Source organism: Piliocolobus tephrosceles, chromosome 13 (assembly GCF_002776525.5).
Source record: "Piliocolobus tephrosceles isolate RC106 chromosome 13, ASM277652v3, whole genome shotgun sequence".
NCBI lineage: Eukaryota > Metazoa > Chordata > Mammalia > Primates > Cercopithecidae > Piliocolobus > Piliocolobus tephrosceles.
The window spans coordinates 1,099,460-1,119,716 of NC_045446.1; the positions used below are offsets into that span (position 1 = coordinate 1,099,460).

Genomic DNA, 20,257 nt, shown 5'->3' on the forward strand with positions numbered 1-20,257 from the left:
AACGACACGGTGCCAGGCAGGGCTCCAGGAGGTTCTGAGTTCAGCCCTGCACCTGCTGTGCTCTGGCCGCCTGGCACTTCAAAGGACCCCACGAGGGTCTAGCTCTTCACCTGTGTCCCCACCTAAGGCCTGGAGAGCACAAGTCAGTCAGCGCTGCACAACCAACGGGAGCAAACAGCAGGGACCCGGACAACCCAGCACTGCTCCGCGCGGTTACGGCCTCAGGCCCCGGGGTCTGGGGAGCTCTCTGCAGGCTGCGCCCCAACCTGAGCAGCCAGCGCGGAGTGTGCTCAACTGTTCTTCTCTAAAAATCAAAACACACTTCGTGCCTTTCCCCACACTTTACCCCGTTTTTGACCAGGACACGTCACGAGTGACTTTTGCCCCATGAGAGAAGCCGTCTTGTGAGAACAGCAGAGTACCCCGGCTTCACCTCCAGAGGGTGTGGCACAGGCCAGGGCCTGAAGGGACCCCCTGACGGACAAGCAAGGAGGGTGCCAAGGTGCCTGAGGGGAGCGGGCCCACGCCAGGAGTCCCAGGCCAGCCTCCTCCGGGCAGCCTCTCATGAGGCGCTGTACAGCTTACCAGCAAGCTCTGGCTCAGGAGGGTGCTCAGAGGCCCCGTGGCACGAGATGCTAAGCACCTGTTCCTGTTGGCACACAAGAAATACTGGGGTACAGAAGGCCAGGGCCCCTCACCTGTCTCCCAAAGGAATTCACAGCTCAGAGCTCTCTCCCCGGGGGACATCTGGCCACGCAGGACGCGCCTCCCTGCCAACTTCACAGGGCCCTGGCACAGCCCATGCCTGCAGACTCTATCACTAGCTCTGTCTGCTCACCAGGAATGGGTTATCTTGCAGAAACAGACTCGTGCTAACCAAGTTCTCGGGATTAATATACACAGGCCAAATTCCTGTTTATTTGTGACAACTGCTTCCTGCGTACCACACACACAGTTCCGGGGACACCACAGGAAAAGCACTGCATCTCCTGGGCACACGTGCGGGACAGACAGACGGCTCGTGTCCTCCCGGGCACACGTGGGGGACAGACAGACGGCTCGTGTCCTCCCGGGCACACGTGGGACAGACAGACGGCTCGTGTCCTCCCGGGCACACATGGGGGAGACAGGTGGCTCGTATCCTCCTGGGCACACGTCGGGGACAGACAGACGGCGCGTGTCCCGGAAACAGCAGCATGGAGAAGCTGGTCAGAGAGAGGGTGTGGGTGGTGACGGGGTGTGTGGAAGTGGGGTTCACAGAGGCCTCTGAGGGAGCACTGTGAGTCCCTCGCCGTTCTGGCTCCTTGCTGTCCTGGTACTTGGAGGCGCCCAGTGCTCCACTCCACCTCCTTGCTCTCCGTGTCCATTCAAGACAACGGGACTGTTCGTTGCTGGGAGAAAATAAAACTATACCCAAAGGCCTCATGATCAAGTGTCATCTCCAACAAGGATTGAACCATAAAATGACAAAGAGGAAACGAGGGCTGTTAACATAAGCCGTGTGGACAGAACACGGAACGGGGAGAAGCAGCCCCCAAGGATGGAGCTTGTCAGCCCACGCAGCCCGGGAACCGTGGCCAGCACCACGTGGCAAGGGTACGTGCGGCTCCCCGAGATGACGCCCGTCTCACCTCTGGGTTTTCTTCCCCAAAACCCACACCCCGATTAAGAGACATCTGACAACATCCCTGACCCGTCAGTCCTCTCAAACGGTCAAGGTCCCAAAACACAAGGGAAGCCTGAGAGACGGCCCAGACTGGAGACGGAGACACAAAGGCTGCACGCAAAGTGGGGTCCTGGGACAGCAGGGGACAGTCATCGAAAAACCAGGACATCCAAACAAAACCCGGAGCCAGCAGTCACGCCCCAGGTCGGCACCACAGCTGTGCGAGCTGTTCCCGGTGAGGGGACCGTCGGCCAGGAACGTGAGTGAGACACACAGGACCTCTTCGTGCCAGCTTTTCAATTCCACGTAAAACTGAACACTACAAAATTCAAGGTTTTTCAGAAAAAGATTCCACATAACCTAAAGAGAGCAAGAACAAGAGAGGAGCGGGAGGAGAGGCTGCAGTCCTCCCCGCACAGACACCGGTTATGCACCTGCTGCCCCGCCTACCAGGGAGAGGCGGCTCCCGCGGCTGCAAGGCCCTCGTTTCTCAGCTGAGCGCGAAGCCCTTCAAACGGGGAGGAGGGAGTTCCACCAGTTCACGCTCCACCAGTCACAGGGGAGTCCAGGCGCTGAAGTAAACCCTATCGTTTCAGTGACGACACTCAGTAAACATCCATTTTGAATTTATTTTTTAAATTCAGTGCTAATCCTAAAATTTACTTTTGCCTTATTACGACGGAGATGTTCCAATGGTCACATACAAATACATGCTGTACCCTGGTTCAAAGGCTTGGAAATAGGAAAACAAAAATGATTACTCCTGATACATAATGGATATTTTTCTAGAATTTTGCTTCCATGTACAAGATGTACATACTGAGTCCAACACTAACAAGTAAGTTTAAACGCCTGTGTGAAGGCTGACAATTCCACTTCGGGAACCAGTCCCATGTCAGTGCTCACTCCGGCACGTGAGCACGGGATGCCTGCGGCTGCATCCCCTGTGCCGTCAAAACGCCCCGTCCACCAGCCAGGCACATCCACCCCGTGCAGGGACATGCGGCCTCAACCGGAGCCAGAAGTCCCCGCCTGGAACACAAGGAGACCCGGGGATGGAGGCGGAGGCACAGCACGACCTGCTGGGGGAGCCGTAAGGAGGCCTCTGTCGAGACCAGCTCTGGAGGAGCATTCAAGAATGGAACTCGAGGGAACCGGGCAGGGAAGGTTCTTTATTTATACTTTCATATCCTGCTAGTTATTTTTAGAAACTTTTTTAAAACCACATTCGTGAATTACTTTTAAAATAAAAAGGACAGTGTAGGGCTCTCATCCCACAGAGTGCTCTGCGTTTTATCTTCTCTGAAAATAAAAGCTACTTTTATAAATATTAGTCCATTTTAAATACAGTTTAAAAATGTAATTTCACATTTCTCGGACTTGCTGGTTCTCCTCCCCCTGTGGTGCTCTCAGAGGATCACGACGCACGCCTGTGACTGACGACCATTCCTCCCTTGCTGACGCCAAAGCTCTAAACCATTGCAGCACCTTTCCACATCAAAGAAAAGAGATCGCCAAAATTCACTTCTAATTTAAAACAATTTCCCTTCAAGTCTAAGTTTTACTTTTGGCACAGAAATAAAGTCTTAATTCTTCTTTTTCTGTCATGTAACGTGTGTAGTCAACCCAAAGCTAATTTTTTCTTCTTAAGCACACAAATCAAACAAGCACCCACTGTGAATATTCCTGTGACATGTTTCCAACTGAGAGAGCCGCTGCTTCCTGAGGCCCCACTTTCTGCCCGACAGAGCCCAGGAAGAGCCCTGCTCAGCCCAGGACGTGGAGTCCTGAACACACGCAGTCCTGGCCTCAGTCCTGCCAGGAGGCATCAACCTGAGGAGCCGCACCATGGACGCCCCGGGAGGACAGCTGGCCACGTGCGGGCGGCAGGACGCCAGGGTCTCCTGGCCACTTCCACGACTGGCCCTCTGTGGAGCCTTTTTACACCTTCTCACCATCCCCACCCCATGATGCTGTGAGGCTGTGGAGCTGCTGTTTGTGTTTGTGTGCCATGCGTGCACCTGCACTTGGCACGTAAACACTGCAAGCAAGGCTCTAACGAGTCTCAGCGCTAATGCCAGGTTAGCATAACTAAGTAAAATTAAGTTCAATTAAAAACTAAAATGCTTCTAACACTTCATGACTATGTGCTGAGCAGTGCTGAGTGTAATTTATTTACATAAATTGTATCAAATCACACATACAAATAAACAACTTATATAAACACAGTAAAAACTATCCTTAGTGAACTGAAGCTTTTGCTTGATGTGAGAAAGTACTTTTTAACTGGCTGCTTGGTATTCTTTGAGCAAACTGACATCATTAGCGATGGGCTAAATACGTTTAGTGGAATTAAATCACAAAATGTTAACGATTCTCATTCAATTCTCCAAGCCAGAGTCTCACACCAGCACTGAGGATCCCACACGAACAGCATCCACAGGCGCCTGCCCACCCTCCCCGCCCACCTCACAGCAGGCCTGAGCTCGCACACGTGTCGTGGGCTTCTGAGAACTTCGGATCCACGTGCTGGGGACACCCAGAAAACCCAGGGGACAAGGAAATACTAAGGAACAAAAAATCCACGAGCTGAGCTGGGGAGGCACACACAGCTGTCAAATCCCAGGAGTTTCCTCCCCCAAGAACCCCTTTTGCCCTCTCAGGGTCAATATCACCCCCACATTGAGAAAAAGCGTTAAGGGCTCCTGAAGCCACAAAGCCAGCCCATGGAGGCCCCAACACGGAAGCCCAACTAGTGAAACTCTGTACCCCAAGCCCCAGGTTTCCCCAGTTCCTAACGCAGCCATGATTCAACGTGACTTTCAGAGCTGGGACCCACAGCAGGAAGACCTGGGCGAGGCTCGTGGCTAAAGGCACAGAGGAAGCTAACGCAACAAGAGAGAAATAAATCCACCGTAACCGGAACACCTGGGGATATGGGCGGAGGTCAGTCTCACAAGACTCTTGGGTGAGGTCTGAGTGTCTGCTGGGAAGGGAGCTCCAGACTCGGTCAGGGCCCCAGGACTCATGTAGAACGGCACAGTTGGCCCAGATGAAGCTGAGAACCTGGAGCCCAGGCATCGCCAGCCTCCCTGCTGTGTCTGAGGGGCCGGCCCTGCCTTGAAGGCCCTGCAAGGGGCCTGCTCCATGCCACGGTTCTACAGGGGAATGTCTGCTGCTAGGTTCACACCCAGGTCAGAGCTCAGTATGGCCCAAGAGAAACGGCCCGTCCACCTGATGCCCGCACACCTGTGTGACTCCCATCCAGACCCAGGGGTGCGAGAGGGCACGAACGCGCACCAGGGCTGAGACACAGGGCCGTGGGCAATCAGGACAGACCCTGGGTGGCCCTCGCAGTCCCTCTGCCCGGCTGACTGACCCCTCAGTGCACAGAGTTTCAGAGACTGAAGGGCCGGCCTGCACATGCCCCACGCTGCACACTCATGGCCAACAGGGGAGCCCCGCAGAGGTGAAGGACTCACCGATGCTCAACGGTGGCCACTGCCATTGCCCTGTAGGTTTAGCATTTTCCAAAATAAGGCTGGAAGGAAAACTGCAATTCCCCATGCCCACCCAGCTGCTGGCTCCCTCACCTACCACCCTTCACAGCACCAACCTCCAAAAGCTGGACTAGTCTCCCACCCTGCAGCCCCTGGCACTCAAGCCAGCCTCGGCCCTCATGCTCCACGCCAGCCTCCTGGCACTGGCATGTTCAGTAAACAACCCTTGAGCAAACAAGTGGCATTTCATGCATCTGTTCTTGGCAAGGCAGCTCCCACGCCAGTGTGGACGGGCACTGGTGACTGTGTCCCCAGTTCCCACATCCTCCCTGCACAGCCGCTCAGCAGCCCCCTCCCAGGAGCCCTCGCTGAGCACTCATTCCCTGTGCCTTGTCTTACCTTCCGCGGCCTTCCTCAGACAGGGCTTTCCTTCCCTCTTCCTAGCGCCCCCTCCCCTCTTCCTTTAATTACACAGAACACAACAGGCGCTTCAAAGCCAACATGCCAGGAGGTTCCCCGGCTCTGCTGAAGTCTCCAAACGAACACTAGAATTTGCATAAGGGAAGCTGGGAGATGACAGTATTGAAACGAACCCGTGTAAGCTGAAGAGCGGTGAAAGGGAAGAGGACAGGACGGAATGAGAATGAGCATAAATCATAAAAGCTGACTACAGAACAAGCGACTTTAAATGGGGTCTCCGCCAGGAACTCCACAGCACACGGCCTTGCATCCTAAGTGCTGGGATGGTCAAGCAAGGCAGAGGCGGAAAACCCGTCCTCATTCAGACGAAACAAAAGCCAGTCAAGCAATTCCTCTGTCCGGGCCAAGGGCGGACAGAGATCCAGAGAGGGGTGGCGTGTGACACGGCAGGCCCTGGGCGCCGGGCACGGGGTGCACACTGCAGCAGCCTCTGCGTGTCACTGTGTGCCTGAGGCTTCCACGGTAAGGTGCTGGAGGACCCCTGCTCCTGTGGTGCTCACACTTCAGGGGAAGACAAATGGGAAGCAACACGAGTTACACCGTACGCTGACGGCAGGAGGTGCTGTGCACAGAACAGGGCAAGGCCGGGTGGCAGGGGCACGCTGCACTTCCCACAGGGCAGCAGGGCAGTCCTCACCAGCACGGCGCACCAGGGCAGGGCCTGCAGGATCTGGAAACAGTGACTCAGGGACAGGAAACGCTTGCACAGCAGGCCTAACCAGGGGCCTGTCGGGCAGGTCGAGGCCGTGTGAGAGGCCCAGATGAACAGAGGTGAGGGCCGGGCGCAGAAGCTCACGCCTGTCATCCCAACACTTTGGGAGGCCGAGGTGGGCAGATCACTTGAGACCAGGAGTTCGAGAACAGCCTGGCCAACATGGTGAAACCCCATCTCTACTAAAAACACAAAAATTAGCCGGGCGTGGTGGTGGGTGCCTGTAATCCCAGCTACTCGGGAGGCTGAGGCAGGAGAATTGCTTGAACCCAGGAGGTGGAGGTTGCAACGAGTTGAGATCGCACCACTGCACTCCAGCCTGGGCGACAGAGCAACACTCCATGTTAAAAAAAAAAAAAAAAAGGCCTCAAGTGAACTGGGAGGCAGGCCAGAAGCAGTGTATTCAGAACGCAGCAAAGGGGGCAAAAACAAAGGAACCGGAGGAAGAGACGTCCACTCCCTGACCGCTCGGCAGCCACTCTGGGAGCCAGGAGGGGGCGGGGTCCCACCTTCGAGGCACTGAGGACAAGGGACCGTCCACCTGGAGTACCGTCCACCCAGATGACTGTCCACCCGGAGTTCCACACACACACAAATAGCTGTCAGGACACAGAGAAAAGGCATTTACAAGCAAAAATCAAGTTTGCCAGCAAAGAAAATTCTAAAAGATGAACCTGAAGCTAAAGGAAAGTGACCCCAAATGGAAGGCCTGAGACACAGAAGGGATAAGAAAAGAGAAACACAGAAGGAATCCAAACAAGCACTGACTCGAGAGAAATAACACGTTCCTGCAGGACATTCCTATGGGAGCCCCAAGGGGAGGCGGCGCCCACACAAGGCACAGCAGCACCTGCGCCGGGACGGGGCAGCAGAGGTCTCTGTGTGGATCAGGAGGTGGCACAGACAATGATTAACTTCTTCTTTAATTATTTTTCAGTCGGGCAGCCTCCGGAGCCAGAGTTCACTCAGAGGCTCCCTCAGGGCAGAAGCTGATAAGTGCATGTTACCATTTCCAGGAGAGCCCCCGCACTTTCCCAGCACAGTGTGCGTGTACTTGAGATAAACAACTGAAGTTTTTAAAACTCCGTTTAATAAATCCAAAAGGCGGCAATGAGAGAAAAAGAAACAAGAAAATGTAGGACAAATACAAGCACAAAAGAAAACATCTAAAAAATCTGTAAATCTGTGTATACATCTGACGTCTATAACCAGAAAAACGAAACTAGCATGTTCCCATCAAGAGACTTAGACTTCTCAGATTTGACTTTTCAAAAAAATGTAAAATCAAAGAAGGAAAAAATACTAGGTGAATACTCTCTAAAGGATAGCTGGAGTGGCCATGCCAGTATCAGACAAAATAATTAAAGGCAAAAGGCCTTTATCTTCCAAGAAGCCCGTGGGTCCCCACCCAGTGAAGAGATCTGATTTCCAGGCAAGCACAGCAATTCTACACCTGTCCACACTCACAACCCGGCCTAAAACACCCACACAAACGTTCACAGGGACCCAGAAAGGACGCATGGGCAGGCGGTGAGTGCGTTCCCCACTGGCTCAGGTGCAGCCGGCAGGAACGGACGCCCGCCCAGCGACAGCCCACCTGAGCCAGTGGGGACGGGTGAGTGCCACTGGCTGAGACACACAGGATGCAGGAAAATCCAGGGGCTCCTCACAACACTCGGGAGAGAAAGTCCACGCACACCTACAAGGAAAACCAATTGTCTCCTTGAGGTATGGGAAGGTAAAGGAAAAGCATTTCACTTGCCTTTCCTTCACAAACTGTATTTCAGGAAAAGCATTTCGCTTGCCTTTCCTTCACAAACTGTATTTCGGGAAAAGCATTTCACTTGCCTTTCCTTCACAAACTGTATTTCAGGAAAAGCATTTCACTTGCCTTTCCTTCACAAACTGTATTTCGGGACAACAGGCTGACACTGGATGATGGGGAAAGCTAATCTTTATAAACAGTCCCAGTTAATAAACACTGAATAAGTGATAAAGTTCAGAAACTACCCTCTGCCGTCCCTAATGAAGTCACCGATTTGGCAGGAATTATCAACGATGTGAAGAGTGAGGGGACCTGGCCAGGCACAGGCCTCACAGGGAGGAGAGGAGGGGCCAGGCCGCCTCCAGCTGGTCAACCAGCACCTCCAAAAGCAGGACAAGGAGTAGGAGCAGCCTGGACCCGGCACGGCACACCCACCTCTACCAAGCAGGCCTCTCTAGCGGACGGCGCTGCGCTGGCTGAAGGCAGAGTCTCCTGCAAACGTCCCGAGTTCTCCCTGCAGAAGGCAGGGGCCCACACGGTACTCCTTGCGTGCTTCCTGATAAGATGCAGACTATATTGAAAAAAGGTTATCTTTCCAAAACACTGGCCTTTTTGAAAAGTTGAGGGAAGCACTGCACAGGGCTGAAGCATCCCTTAGTGGCTATTCACGGAAACAGTATCCTGAAGATCTAAACACGGTATGATTCTCTCAGAACGATAACGGGCTGGCTATCTTCACACATGTCCTCTCCACACCTACCCACCCGGGCCCCGGAAGCTCCCTCTACCCAAGGACAAAAGGACCTCCCACGGCCCCATTAGCGGCCTCTGCTCCTTCACGGCACGTGGGATCTTGCTGTCTCCCCTCATCACCAGGGGGAGGCAATGGCTAGACCACAGTCAGGGTCTGCCGAGCCAGAGTCCTGCCCCCGGACCCTGGGGAGCATCTCTCTCTGCTGGAAAGCCGAGCACCTGCTTAACCTCCTGCCTCCCCAGCACCACAAGGGTAACAGAAAGAGGAGGACATGATAAATACTGTGTCAAGACACTGGCTAAAGGACCACTATGAGTTAATTCAGAGGGGCTGGGGTGGGACATGCTCAGTGAAGCAGGCCAGTGCCAAGGCGGGTCCTGCAGCGGGCGTGTGCCGGGCAACACTTTACAGAGTGCTGTGCTGATCTGATAAACCCCAGGGCCAAGTCTAGCCCTCCTGTGCCCAGGACCCTCCTGTGGCCACCAGCTCCTGCCTCTCTCCATCCTCAGCCCCTGGGGTTCCCTCCTCTCAACCTCCAGACCCCACACCTCTGTTTTCCGTGCACTCCCCTCCCAGCCCACCCCCAACTCCCATTTCTCCTCCAAGCTCAGGAGAGATGTCACGTTCTCACCCCAACACCCAGCCCTGGTGAAGTCACCATTTACGAACTCTCCCAGCACCTGAGGCTTAAGATCACAGACCCACCGGGCCGTCACCACATGGCTCCGCTGTCCTTATGTGCTGCCATGTCTACCGTGCTGCCCTGTAAGATCCCGGTGGCAGGAACCACCTGGTTGCCCCTGTATCGTGGCCATCCTAAACGTCACAGTCGGTAACGCTGGTTGATTAAGTCACAGGTACTCCAAGCAGCACTCGAGACCCCCGTCGCTGACACCACCTTCTTGGAGACCCTGGCAGATCCGAGCCAGATCTGACGTTACTGTGCATTTACTGGGCAGCGGGGGTGCCCCTGAAGTGCCTGCTCGTCTACGTGACGGAAACAGCCCAGGAGGCACCAGGTAAGAGGAGATGCTAACGACACCTCAGCACTTGTCAGCACAGGCCCTACGTGTGAGAACATCTCCTGCCGCTCCCACTTCCTCAGCGCGGGCGTAGCAGGGCTGCACACCGGTGCCCTCAGAACAGGAAGTGCCTGCCTCCCACTGCTCCGTGAGTGCTCAGCAACTGATGAATTCAAACCCAGCCCTACACCCCAGTGGGGTTCCAGATGAGGGACAAGTTCCCAGGAGGCTGAGGACATCTCCCAGACCACACAGCAAGGAGGGGGCCATCCTGCCCGGCCACCATGCCCCCCGGCTCTCCAGGAGGACACAAAGGCAGGGTGCTGGTTCCCTTGTTGCTATGAGCCTCCGGTTAGGCAGAAAGGAGCACCTCACTGCCATAACCACCTGCAGGGACTCACTGTGGTGGAGCGAAGATGAAGAGGTGGAGATGCTGACATCAGAGGCCATGCAGGACCTCTGCCGACCCGCAGCCTCCACACCTGAGTCTCAGAGGCCGTCCAGGACCTCTGCCAACAAGCAGGCTCCACACCTGAGTCTCGTAAGTTTCAGAAGGTTTCTTTCAAAGTCCTCAGAAAGAGCATCTATGCCCAAAACCTGGGGCTTCATTCTAAACACAGAAAAAATGTTCTACCTGAAGAATTCTCTCCTCAGGAGAAACACTAGGACCTGTGGATACAGTGTTAAGGGTGGGGAGCCCTGGTGACCCCTCCACCATGTCCAGTACTGGGCTGCACGAGTGCAGGGACCTGGGAACATCCTAAAAAGGACTTTTTCCGCCCACGGCAGGTTTAGAGCCACTGTTGATAAATACTGCGCCGCTCAGGACAGCCCGCCCAGCCCAGCCTCTGAGTGGCACGGTTTGAATCTGTGTCCCCGCCAAATCTCACGCTGAATGATGACCTCAGCATTGGAGGTGGGGCCTGGCAGGGCAGGCGTGTGGGTCACAGGGACAGATCCCTCGCGGGTTGGTGCCGTCCTGGTGATAGTGAGTTCTCACGAGGTCTGGTCATTAAAAGGTGTGTGGCACCTCCCCACCCCCAACTCTCTTGCTGTTTTCGCCACGTGACGTGCAAGCTCCCACTTGGCCTTCCGCCATGACTGGAAGCTTCCAGAGGCCTCCCCAGGAGCAGATGCCGGCACCATGCTACCTGTACAGCCTGCAGAACTGGGAGCCAATTAAATCTCTTTTCTTACAAATTACTCAGTCTCCGGTTTTCCTCTACAGCAATGCAAGAAGGCCCTAACAGTGAGCCTGGAGGCCACTCACGCCAGGAGCCCATCATCTCTGAGTCAGTCTACACCAGCTCTCCTGCAATATTAATGCTATAGAAGAAACTGACAGGCAACCCTCTGGAGAGAATTCAGAGCAGGAAAGGTTCTCTGAAGTTCTTGGCGCCTATCCTCTCATTTGCAAATGAAGAAACTGAGGCTTTGCGCGGTGGCCACTAACTGGGGACACAATTGGGCCCAAGAAGTAGTCACCACTACCCTCACTCTGCCTAAGGGAGAAAGAGGAAACAGCCTCCATCTATGGGACCAACTAGAGTGTAGGCTGGTCTCCACCTGGGGAGCCACCGGGGTGCAGGGCCCGCCTCCATCTAGGGGACCATCAGGGTGCAGGGCCCGCCTCCACCTGGGGGGCCATCAGGGTGCGCGCCCGTCTCCACTTGGGGGACCATTAGGGTGCGGGGCCCTCCTCCATTTGGGAGACCATCAGAGTTCGGAGCCCGCCTCCATCTGGGTACCGGGCCCTCCTCCATCTGGGGACTATTAGGGAGCGGCGCCTGCCTCCTCTGGGGGACCATGGGGCACGGGGCCCACCTCCATCTGGGGCTCACCACGGGGCAGGCCCCCTCCCCCGGGGCCACCTCCCCAAAGCTCTGCCCGGGCGCGACCGGGAGCTCAAGCCTCCCGCAGCGTGGGCACGTCCGTCCGTCCCGCCCCGCCCCGAGGTGGGGAGCCGCCGCTCCCCTCCGGCCGGCCGGGCGCCCCGTGTGTCCCGGGAGAGCCGAGGAGCCGGCCCGACCGCCGCCGCTGAGCAGTAGCCCGGGCCCGAGGCCCTTCCCGCAGCCGCAGGTCGCCGCCCCCGCCCGACCCCTGCCTGGCGGCCTCACCGGCCCGCGCTGAGTGCTGACGGTGGTCGCCATGGTGCTGCGGCGGCCCCCGTGGCTCGCCGACCCGAGAGTGACGCGCCGGGCGACCTCCTGCGCCCCTGCCGGAGCCTGCGACGGACACAGTTGTCACCTCGAGGCCGCCGCCGCCACAGTCAGCTGACAGCCGCCGCGCCCCGCCTCCGGGACACTCCACTGCGCAGGCGCCGCTCCAGGCACCGCCCCTTCCGGCTCTCTCGCGCAGGCGCGCTCTAGTGTCGGGCAGGCACAGCCTCTTGCCCGGCGCCTGCGCACCCGCTCTCTCCTCGAGTCCCGCAGCTCAGCGAAATGGCTCCCGGCGGGGCTGTCTGCGCATGCCCAGTCGTGACGGTCGTCGGCGCGGACCCGAGTGTGGCGGCGCTGCAGTCTGGGCAGTTTGGCTCCTCCTCGGTCCTCTGCTGAGTGGCGGCAGGACCTGGCCACCTGGCGGGGTGACCTGCGGCCGTGCGGCCCGCACGGAGAAGGGAGGGAACTGTGGCCCGGAACAAAACAGGGGCAGGCCCGACATCCCCTCCAGCGCGATCTTTCCCTCAGCTGACTGCGGGAGGAAGGGCCTTTCTGTGTCAAAGGGCTGAAGATGGGGCGCGGTTCCTCCACGGGGCGGCTGCAGGGTGAACGGAACGGGGATGGAGGCGCTGCCAGAAGAGCCCGAGTTCGAGCCCGCCCTGCCCTCGACCTCCCCGCGGCGCCGCTCCGCAGGGGCTCCGCTCCCCTCCTGCTGGCTGCGAACCCCAGTCCGGCCTGACCTCGCCCCCCGCGGTCAGGCGCTCCAGCCAGAGCGACTCCAGCTCCAACAGCGCTGGGTAAACTGAGGCCGAACCCTGCTCGCTGCATCCCCAGGAATCGGGCGTTTACGGTCACGGGCACAGGTTAATGTTTACCCAGCAGACCCGGGACTTAGGTCCTGATGTCCAGGTATCTTAAGAACAAAAAGCATTCTTAGTTGAAGTTTCGCTTTAAAGATAATGATATGTGGCCGGGCGCGGTGGCTCAAGCCTGTAATCCCAGCACTTTGGGAGGCCGAGACGGGCGGATCACGAGGTCAGGCGATCGAGACCATCCTGGCTAACACGGTGAAACCCCGTCTCTGCTAAAAAATACAAAAAACTAGCCGGACGAGGTGGCGGGGCCTGTAGTCCCAGCTACTCGGGAGGCTGAGGCAGGAGAATGGCGTAAACCCGGGAGGCGGAGCTTGCAGTGAGCTGAGATCCGGCCACTGCACTCCAGCCTGGGCGATAGAGCGAGACTCCATCTCAAAATAAAAATAAAAATAAAGATAATGATATAGATGCAGAGGACAGGCCTTACGCAAAGATTAGCAGTCCTTTGTTTGACGAGCCCAGGTAGTACAGCACGTCTCCCCCGTGATGTTTTTTGGCTTTTATCTTACATATAAACAAGCGTTGTATCCAGGTGGACGCCTTCCTCCTCGTGCTTTTGGGAACATCCTGCTCTATGGAGTAGCCATTCTTCTATTCCTTCGCTGCCTTAATAAACTTGTTTTCATTTTATTCTGTGGACTGGCCTGGAATTCTTGCTTGCACAAGATCCAAGAACTCTCTTTTGGGGTCTGGATCAGGACCCTTTACCAGTAACACAACCACTCCACCAAAAACTCTTGTCTGTGATCTCTACATTGTTAGTGGTCAGTTCTCAGTCCTCATCGTCCGGGAACTACAGCAGAATCGATAGTCATTCCTGCTAGACACGCTTTCTTCACTCCCCATCTAGGACACCACGCGTCTCTTGCTTTCCTCTTATCCCGGAGACCACATCTTCAAGTCTCAGTTACCCGTCTCTCCTGAAACCGGCAACCTGGCCACTTGCCTGTTTTGATGGGGTTTAGAGGAAAAGAACGAAAGCCCCTTCCTTAAGTTGTAGCTTAACTTCCAGCCAATCCACAGCACAAGACCTGAGAAACTATTAAGCACAAGTTCTTGCTTTAGGGGCCAAGGGACTTCCCCGGGTTCCACATGTGCAGTTAGACTTAAATTTCAACTGTAGTTACCCCTTCCTCATTTTCACGCTAAAAATCACACCTAGGGGTAGAGATTTAAAATGTGAATGTTGCATGCAAAGCTACTGAGAAGGGCTAGACAAACCCCATCCATCCGTGCCTGGACCAATCCCTTCCCTATGAAACTAACCCACGTGCCACCCCCGGTGGGGGGGCGGGGTAGCCCACCGTTTTCCTTTCACGGTGCTGACTTGCTTGTGCACAAGCAAAATAAAGCTTTCTCTCTCTCCTTGCTGCTACCACTGCTGATCTCTATTTCTATCCTGGGAGATTACAAGATCCCAGGGCACACTGGTAACACTTTGACTCCTTAACATCAGGGTGCCTCGCCTCAGGCCTCAGTCCTTGTACATCTTTTCTATCCACATCTTCAGTGAGCTCATCCAGTTCAGTCCTTTAAATGCCATCCATATGCTGATGATCCTAAATCTGTATCTCCAGGATCTCCGCTAAACACTAGATTCAGCTCTTGCCTTAATATTCTTCCCCTATGAGGTGGACAGGTTTTAAGGTAGATGCGTGATCTCTACCTCCTGGTGTTCACATCCTTGAATAATCCTCCCGTCTTGAGGGTGGACAGAGCCTGTGGCTTGCTTTTAAACAACAGAATATGGCAGTGGTGATAGGATGTCCCTCCCCAATCATCTGATGTTATACAAGACTCCATCTTGCTCGCAGACTCATTCTCAAGGGTCTCTTATTTGCTGGGTGAGAAGCAAGGTGCCATAATTCCTACAACTTCAAGGAAACAAATTCTGCCAAGAATCTGAGGGGGCTTTGATCCTTCCCCTGTCAAGCCTCCAGATGAGAATGCAACCCAGCCGACACCTTAATTGTAGCCTCGTAAGACCCAACAATAAGCCAGCTAAGCTGTGCCTGAACTCCTGCCCCCACAGAAACTCTGAGATAAGTGTGTGTTGTTTTAAGCCACTTATCTTACAGCCACATGATCTGACTTATGCATTATTAGAATTCCAGAAGAAAAAAGGAGAATGAGGCAGAAACTCTGAAGAAATAATGGCCAATAATTATCCAAATTAATGGTAGGCACCAAAAAAAATATTTAGGAAGCAATGGATTCCAAACAAATAAAACAGTCATGTCATATTCATACTGCTGATAACAGAAAGCAAGGAGAAACTCTTAAAAGCAGACAGAGGAGGCCGGGCGCGGTGGCTCACGCCTGTAATCCCAGCACTTTGGGAGGCTGAGGCGGGCGGATCACAAGGTCAGGAGTTTGAGACCAGCCTGGCCAACATGGTGAAACCCCATCTCTACTAAAAATACAAAAATTAGCCAGGCGTGGTGGTGGGTGCCTGTAATCCCAGCTACTCAGGAGGCTGAGGCAGGAGAATTGCTTGAACCTGGGAGGTGGAGCTTGCAGTGAGCCAAGATTGCACCATTGCACTCCAACCTGGTCAACAAGATCAAGACTCCATCTCAAAAACAAAACAAACAAAAAACAGAAGCAACCTTTGTAGTAATTATGCCTGATAATTTCCCCTAATACACCTATAGAGGGGTAAAGATAATGATTCCATCTGACTTCTCCTCGGAAACCATGCAAGTAAGAGGAATGTGGAGTGAAATATTTAAAGTGTTGAAAGGAAAATAAAACTGCACCAACCTAGAATTCTGTATCCTGTGAAAATCCTTTACAAGTAAAGGAGAAACACAGACTTTCTCAGACAAACAAAATCGGGAGAATTTGTTGCCAGTACACTTGCCTTGCTAGAAATGCTAAAAGAAGTTCTTCAGACAGAAGGAAAATAACACAGGTCAGAAACTCAGATCCACATAAAGAAAGGAAGAGCATCAGAGAAGAAATAATTGAAGAAAAAAAATGCTAGCGTGAGCATTAGGAACCATCACAATGTATAACAATGAGTCATCGTCATGGGGCTTTGACGAGTGGAGTGGTGTGGCCTTAGAGGTAAGCAGAGACGACATCTTTGTCAAGAGAATTAAAGAAGGGGCGGCCGGGCGTGGTGGCTCACACCTGTAATCCCAGCACTTTGGGAGGCCAAGGTGGGCAGATCACAAGGTCAGGAGTTTGAGACCAGCCTGACCAACTTGGTGAAACCCTGTCTCTACTAAAAATACAAAAATTAGCCGGGCGTGGTGGCAGATGCCTGTAATCCCAGCTAATCGGGAGGGTGAGGCAGAAGAATCACTTGAATCCAGGAGGCAAAGGTTGTAGTGAGCCGAGATCACACCACTGCACTCTAGCCTGGGCTACAGAGCGAGATTTCGTCTCAAAAAAAAAAAAAAGAGAAGGGGCAATTCTGGAGGCCTGGGGTCTGGCCAGATAGATTTCTGTTGTACTCTCAGACCACGGTTATCAATAATATGAAGATAGCTGGAAAAGATGACTGGAAAGATTGTAATGAATGGACTCTTTACAAAGGAGGGGCAGAGTTAAGTGAATGAGTTAAGTGAATGTTCTAAGTGTAGACTGTAAAGAAAATTCTGACTTAAATGTTAGATGCTCCAAGTAAGTGCTCACATTCCCTTAGATAGCTGATGCCAACATCCAGAGCTTGATATGCATGGACCCTGACCCTGCGAATCACCTGAGTGAGGTCATCTGCCTGTGGAACCATCAATGCTTCCAGCCCCGTTCTGCGTTGTCATGGGCATTCCACTCCCCTTGGTCTTTCTATTTCTAGATTTCAACTCATAATGGTACACATGGGTCTGAATAGTCATAGAACATTCTAATGTACCAAGAGCCCCAGACAAGTTTTTGGCATAACTTTCAGTGGGATTCTTGAGTAATAATGATACAAAACACGTTTGAGTGCTCAATACGTGCCACCACTACACCCGGCTAATTTTTTGTATTTTTAGTAGAGATGGGGTTTCACCGTGTTAACCAGGATGGTCTCAATCTCCTGACCTTGTGATCCGCCAGCCTCAGCCTCCCAAAGTGCTGGGATTACAGGTGTGAGCCACCATGCCCGGCCAGCAAGACTTTTAATGGCAGTCTTGCAAAATCGGATGTCTGGTAGGCAGGCACACCTGGGGCAGTTACAGCAGGTAATTGATCTCCTAGCACACAAACCCTCTCCCAGGTCCTCATTGGTCGAGTACTACGGAGTTAGAATCTCCCCCGACATCACCTGAGTTTCATTTTCCCCCTTATAAGGTTATACCCCGTCCCCTTCCCCACTTAAGTTTCAATTTGCCAATAAATGAAACTTTCTTCCCTTTTATGGCTGACCCCTCCTCTACATTCTCATGTACATACTCATGGCCTTCCAGGTGCATGAGCCCTATGGTTTGTTCCATCCACAGGCTGGCTGCCAGTGCTTAGATTTATCATGCCTTGAAAATGGACCATTAAAATGTTTTCTCACAATACAATAAAGAACACTGACATACCAATTTACATCCCTCAGAATAGTAAAAATTAGAAAGGGGTTGGATGTCAAGTTTGGGTGGGAATTGATGAGAAGGGAGGCTCTTGTAGCCCTGAGTAGGAACTGGTGGAGGATCTCCGAGAAGTAATGTGGACGTGCTTAGTAAAAGTAAATGTGCCCTGTGAGCGCTGTCTCTCAAGAGCATACCCTGTAAACATGCTCACATTGATTCACCGGGGAATGCATTCAAGGCTGTTTTTGCACAGTTATTTGTGTAGCAGAAGTTGGTAGCCTAATTATTAGTCTTTAGAAGAATTAATAAACAAAATGTGACAAGTATACACTTTGGAACACTGTGCAGTGCAGAGAGACAATAAAGTCGGTGTTCACAGAACCACTTGCATATGTTTATAAAATCTAGGAAAATATCTTAAGCAGCAGTTTTCAAGACATCAGACTTAAAAGACAGTAAAGTTCAGCAATCCCCAAGAGAGAAAGCAAATGAGGTGAGCCCTGTGATTGCCTCTGTGTACCACCTAGAGAGTTTCCAGGCTGCAGCACAGGGATGTGTAACATAGGCAAAGACACGTGGTCTCCCTGAGCTGAGGACACTTTGCTGGGAGTCCAGGGAGGACAGGAAAGCTGGAGTTCTCAGGGCAGAGTGCCAGGGAGGAGAGAGCTGCACAGTGAAAGAGGAACAGAGGCCTGCAGAGGCTCCTTCTTGCGTTTTCAGCTCAGTACTGATGAGTACATGCATCTGATGAAGCTAGCCAAGGAAAGAATTTCAGAAATAACATTGCTTGCTAGCTAACACAGGGCTAGGAATAGTTCCTATTCCCACCATTTAGAGTGAAAAACCACAGAATTGACAGGATACCAAGTAGAGTACTCAGAAGTGTTTTGCCTTCACATTGCCAGGGATAAGTGGGCCATTTTATAATGATAATGGGATAAATAAATCAAGAGGACATATAAATCCTAAACATTTGTACACTTAGTTATACAGTTTCAAAATACTTTTAAAGTTTTGCTTCAAAAGACCAAAACCTGATGGAACTGCAAGGAGAAGCAGGCAAATTCACAACTGTAGCTAGAGATTTCAAGAGTCTTTTCTCAGCATTCCATAAAACAAATAGAGAAGCTTAGTTCAGGTAGAAGATTTGAACAACACTGTCAAACAACTTGATCCAGCTGACATTTATAGAAAACTCCACCCAATGCCAGCAGAATACACTGAATGTGTATCAAGACAGACCACATTCTGGGCCAGAAAAGAAGTCTAAAATGAGTATGTTCTCTGACCAAAATGGAATTAAATTAGAAATCAACAGTAAAAAGCTATCTGCAAAATTCCCATTATATTTGGAAACTAACATATTACTAAATATCCCATGTGTCAAAGAAGAAATCAAAAGGAAAATTAGGTAGTGTTTTGAACTGAATGAAGATAAAAACATGTATTATGTTTTGTGGGATGCAGCTAATGCTGTATTTAAGTGGAAATTCATAGCACTAAATACCTACATTAAAAAAGAGAGAAGGTCTCAAATAACTGATATTAGCATTTTTCTTTAGACATTAGAAAAAGAAGAGCAAATTAAGTTCTAAGGAAGCAGAAAATGGTAAATAAAGGTCACAGCAGAAATCAAATGAACTAGAAAACAGAAAGACCACAGAGAAAATCAGTAAAAACCAAAGCTCATTTTTGAGAAGGTCAATAAAATTGATAAACCTCTGGGTAGACTGAGCAGGAAAAACAATATAGAAAACACAAATTACCAGTACCAGGAATGGGAAAAGAGGCATCATTACAGATTCTACACACATTAAAAGAATAATAAGGGAATGTTATGAACAGCTTTACTTAAGTGCAACAAAATGAAATAGACATATTTCTTGAATGACAAATTATCAAAACTCACTCCAGAAAAAATAGAAAAAATATTCTTTTATTTATTAAAGAAGTTAAATAAAAAGAAAAAACCTTTCTACAAACAAAACTCCAGACTCAAAGGCTTCACTGGTGAATCTCAAATAATAATAAGTCTCAAACATATACGAATATTTGAGAAAGAAATAACACCAATTTTACAGAGACTCTTCCAGAAAATAGTGTAGGAGGAAATACTTTCCAGCTCATTCCATGAAGTAAGAAAAGAAAAGAGCAAACCAATAGCCTTCACAAACCCACACACAAAATTCTCAACAAAAATGTGAGCAAATTGAATTTATCAGTGTAGAGTAAGGATAATACATCATGACAAAGTGGCATTTATTTCAGGAATGCAAGAGTGGTTTAGCATTTGAAAATTATCCTGCAATGTAATTTACCACATTAATAGAAAAACCAGATGATCATCGGAATAGAGGCAGAAAAAGCATTTGACAAAATCCAAAATCCATTCCAGATATTAGCTTTCTGCAACACAGGAATAGAAGGGAATTCCCTCAATCTGATAAAGGGCGTCTGCAAAAAACATACAGCTGACATTGTACCCAATCGTGAAAGAAGGAATGCTTTCCCCTAAGATCCTAAGATCAGGAGCGAGGCAGGGATGTCCACTTTAATTACTTCTACTAAACACTGCAATGCAGGCTAGAGACAGGACAATCAGGCAAGAAAAAAAGGTGCCCAATTGAAAAGTAAGGAAAGCTGTTTTCATTCACAAATGATTGCCTATGTAGAAAATCCTACAAAATCTGTAGACTGCAGTAGCTACTAGAAGTAATTAGTGAGTTTAGCAAGTTTACAGACTTTAAGGGAAGTAAAAAAAAAAAAAAAAAAAAAACTGTTGTATTTCTACAGTTTTGTAGAAATGTAGAATG

The 20,257-nt window shown here is 51.6% G+C and overlaps 1 protein-coding gene and 1 long non-coding RNA gene across 2 annotated transcripts in view; one reads left to right on the plus strand and one right to left on the minus strand.

Annotated features, from left to right (window-relative positions):
- Nucleotides 1–12,221, minus strand: part of TOLLIP (toll interacting protein) — a 31,185-nt gene extending 18,964 nt beyond the window's left edge. The window contains exon 1 of the mRNA XM_023183571.1: nucleotides 12,017–12,221. Coding sequence (XP_023039339.1) covers nucleotides 12,017–12,049 — 33 coding nt within the window. The 5' untranslated portion in view covers nucleotides 12,050–12,221. The remainder of the gene's footprint in view (nucleotides 1–12,016) is intronic.
- A 36-nt stretch (nucleotides 12,222–12,257) lies between these two features.
- Nucleotides 12,258–13,563, plus strand: LOC111520648. The gene is made up of 2 exons (XR_002724729.1): nucleotides 12,258–13,024; nucleotides 13,341–13,563. It is a non-coding gene; the product is annotated as an uncharacterized LOC111520648 (long non-coding RNA).
- Nucleotides 13,564–20,257: the final 6,694 nt, after the last annotated feature.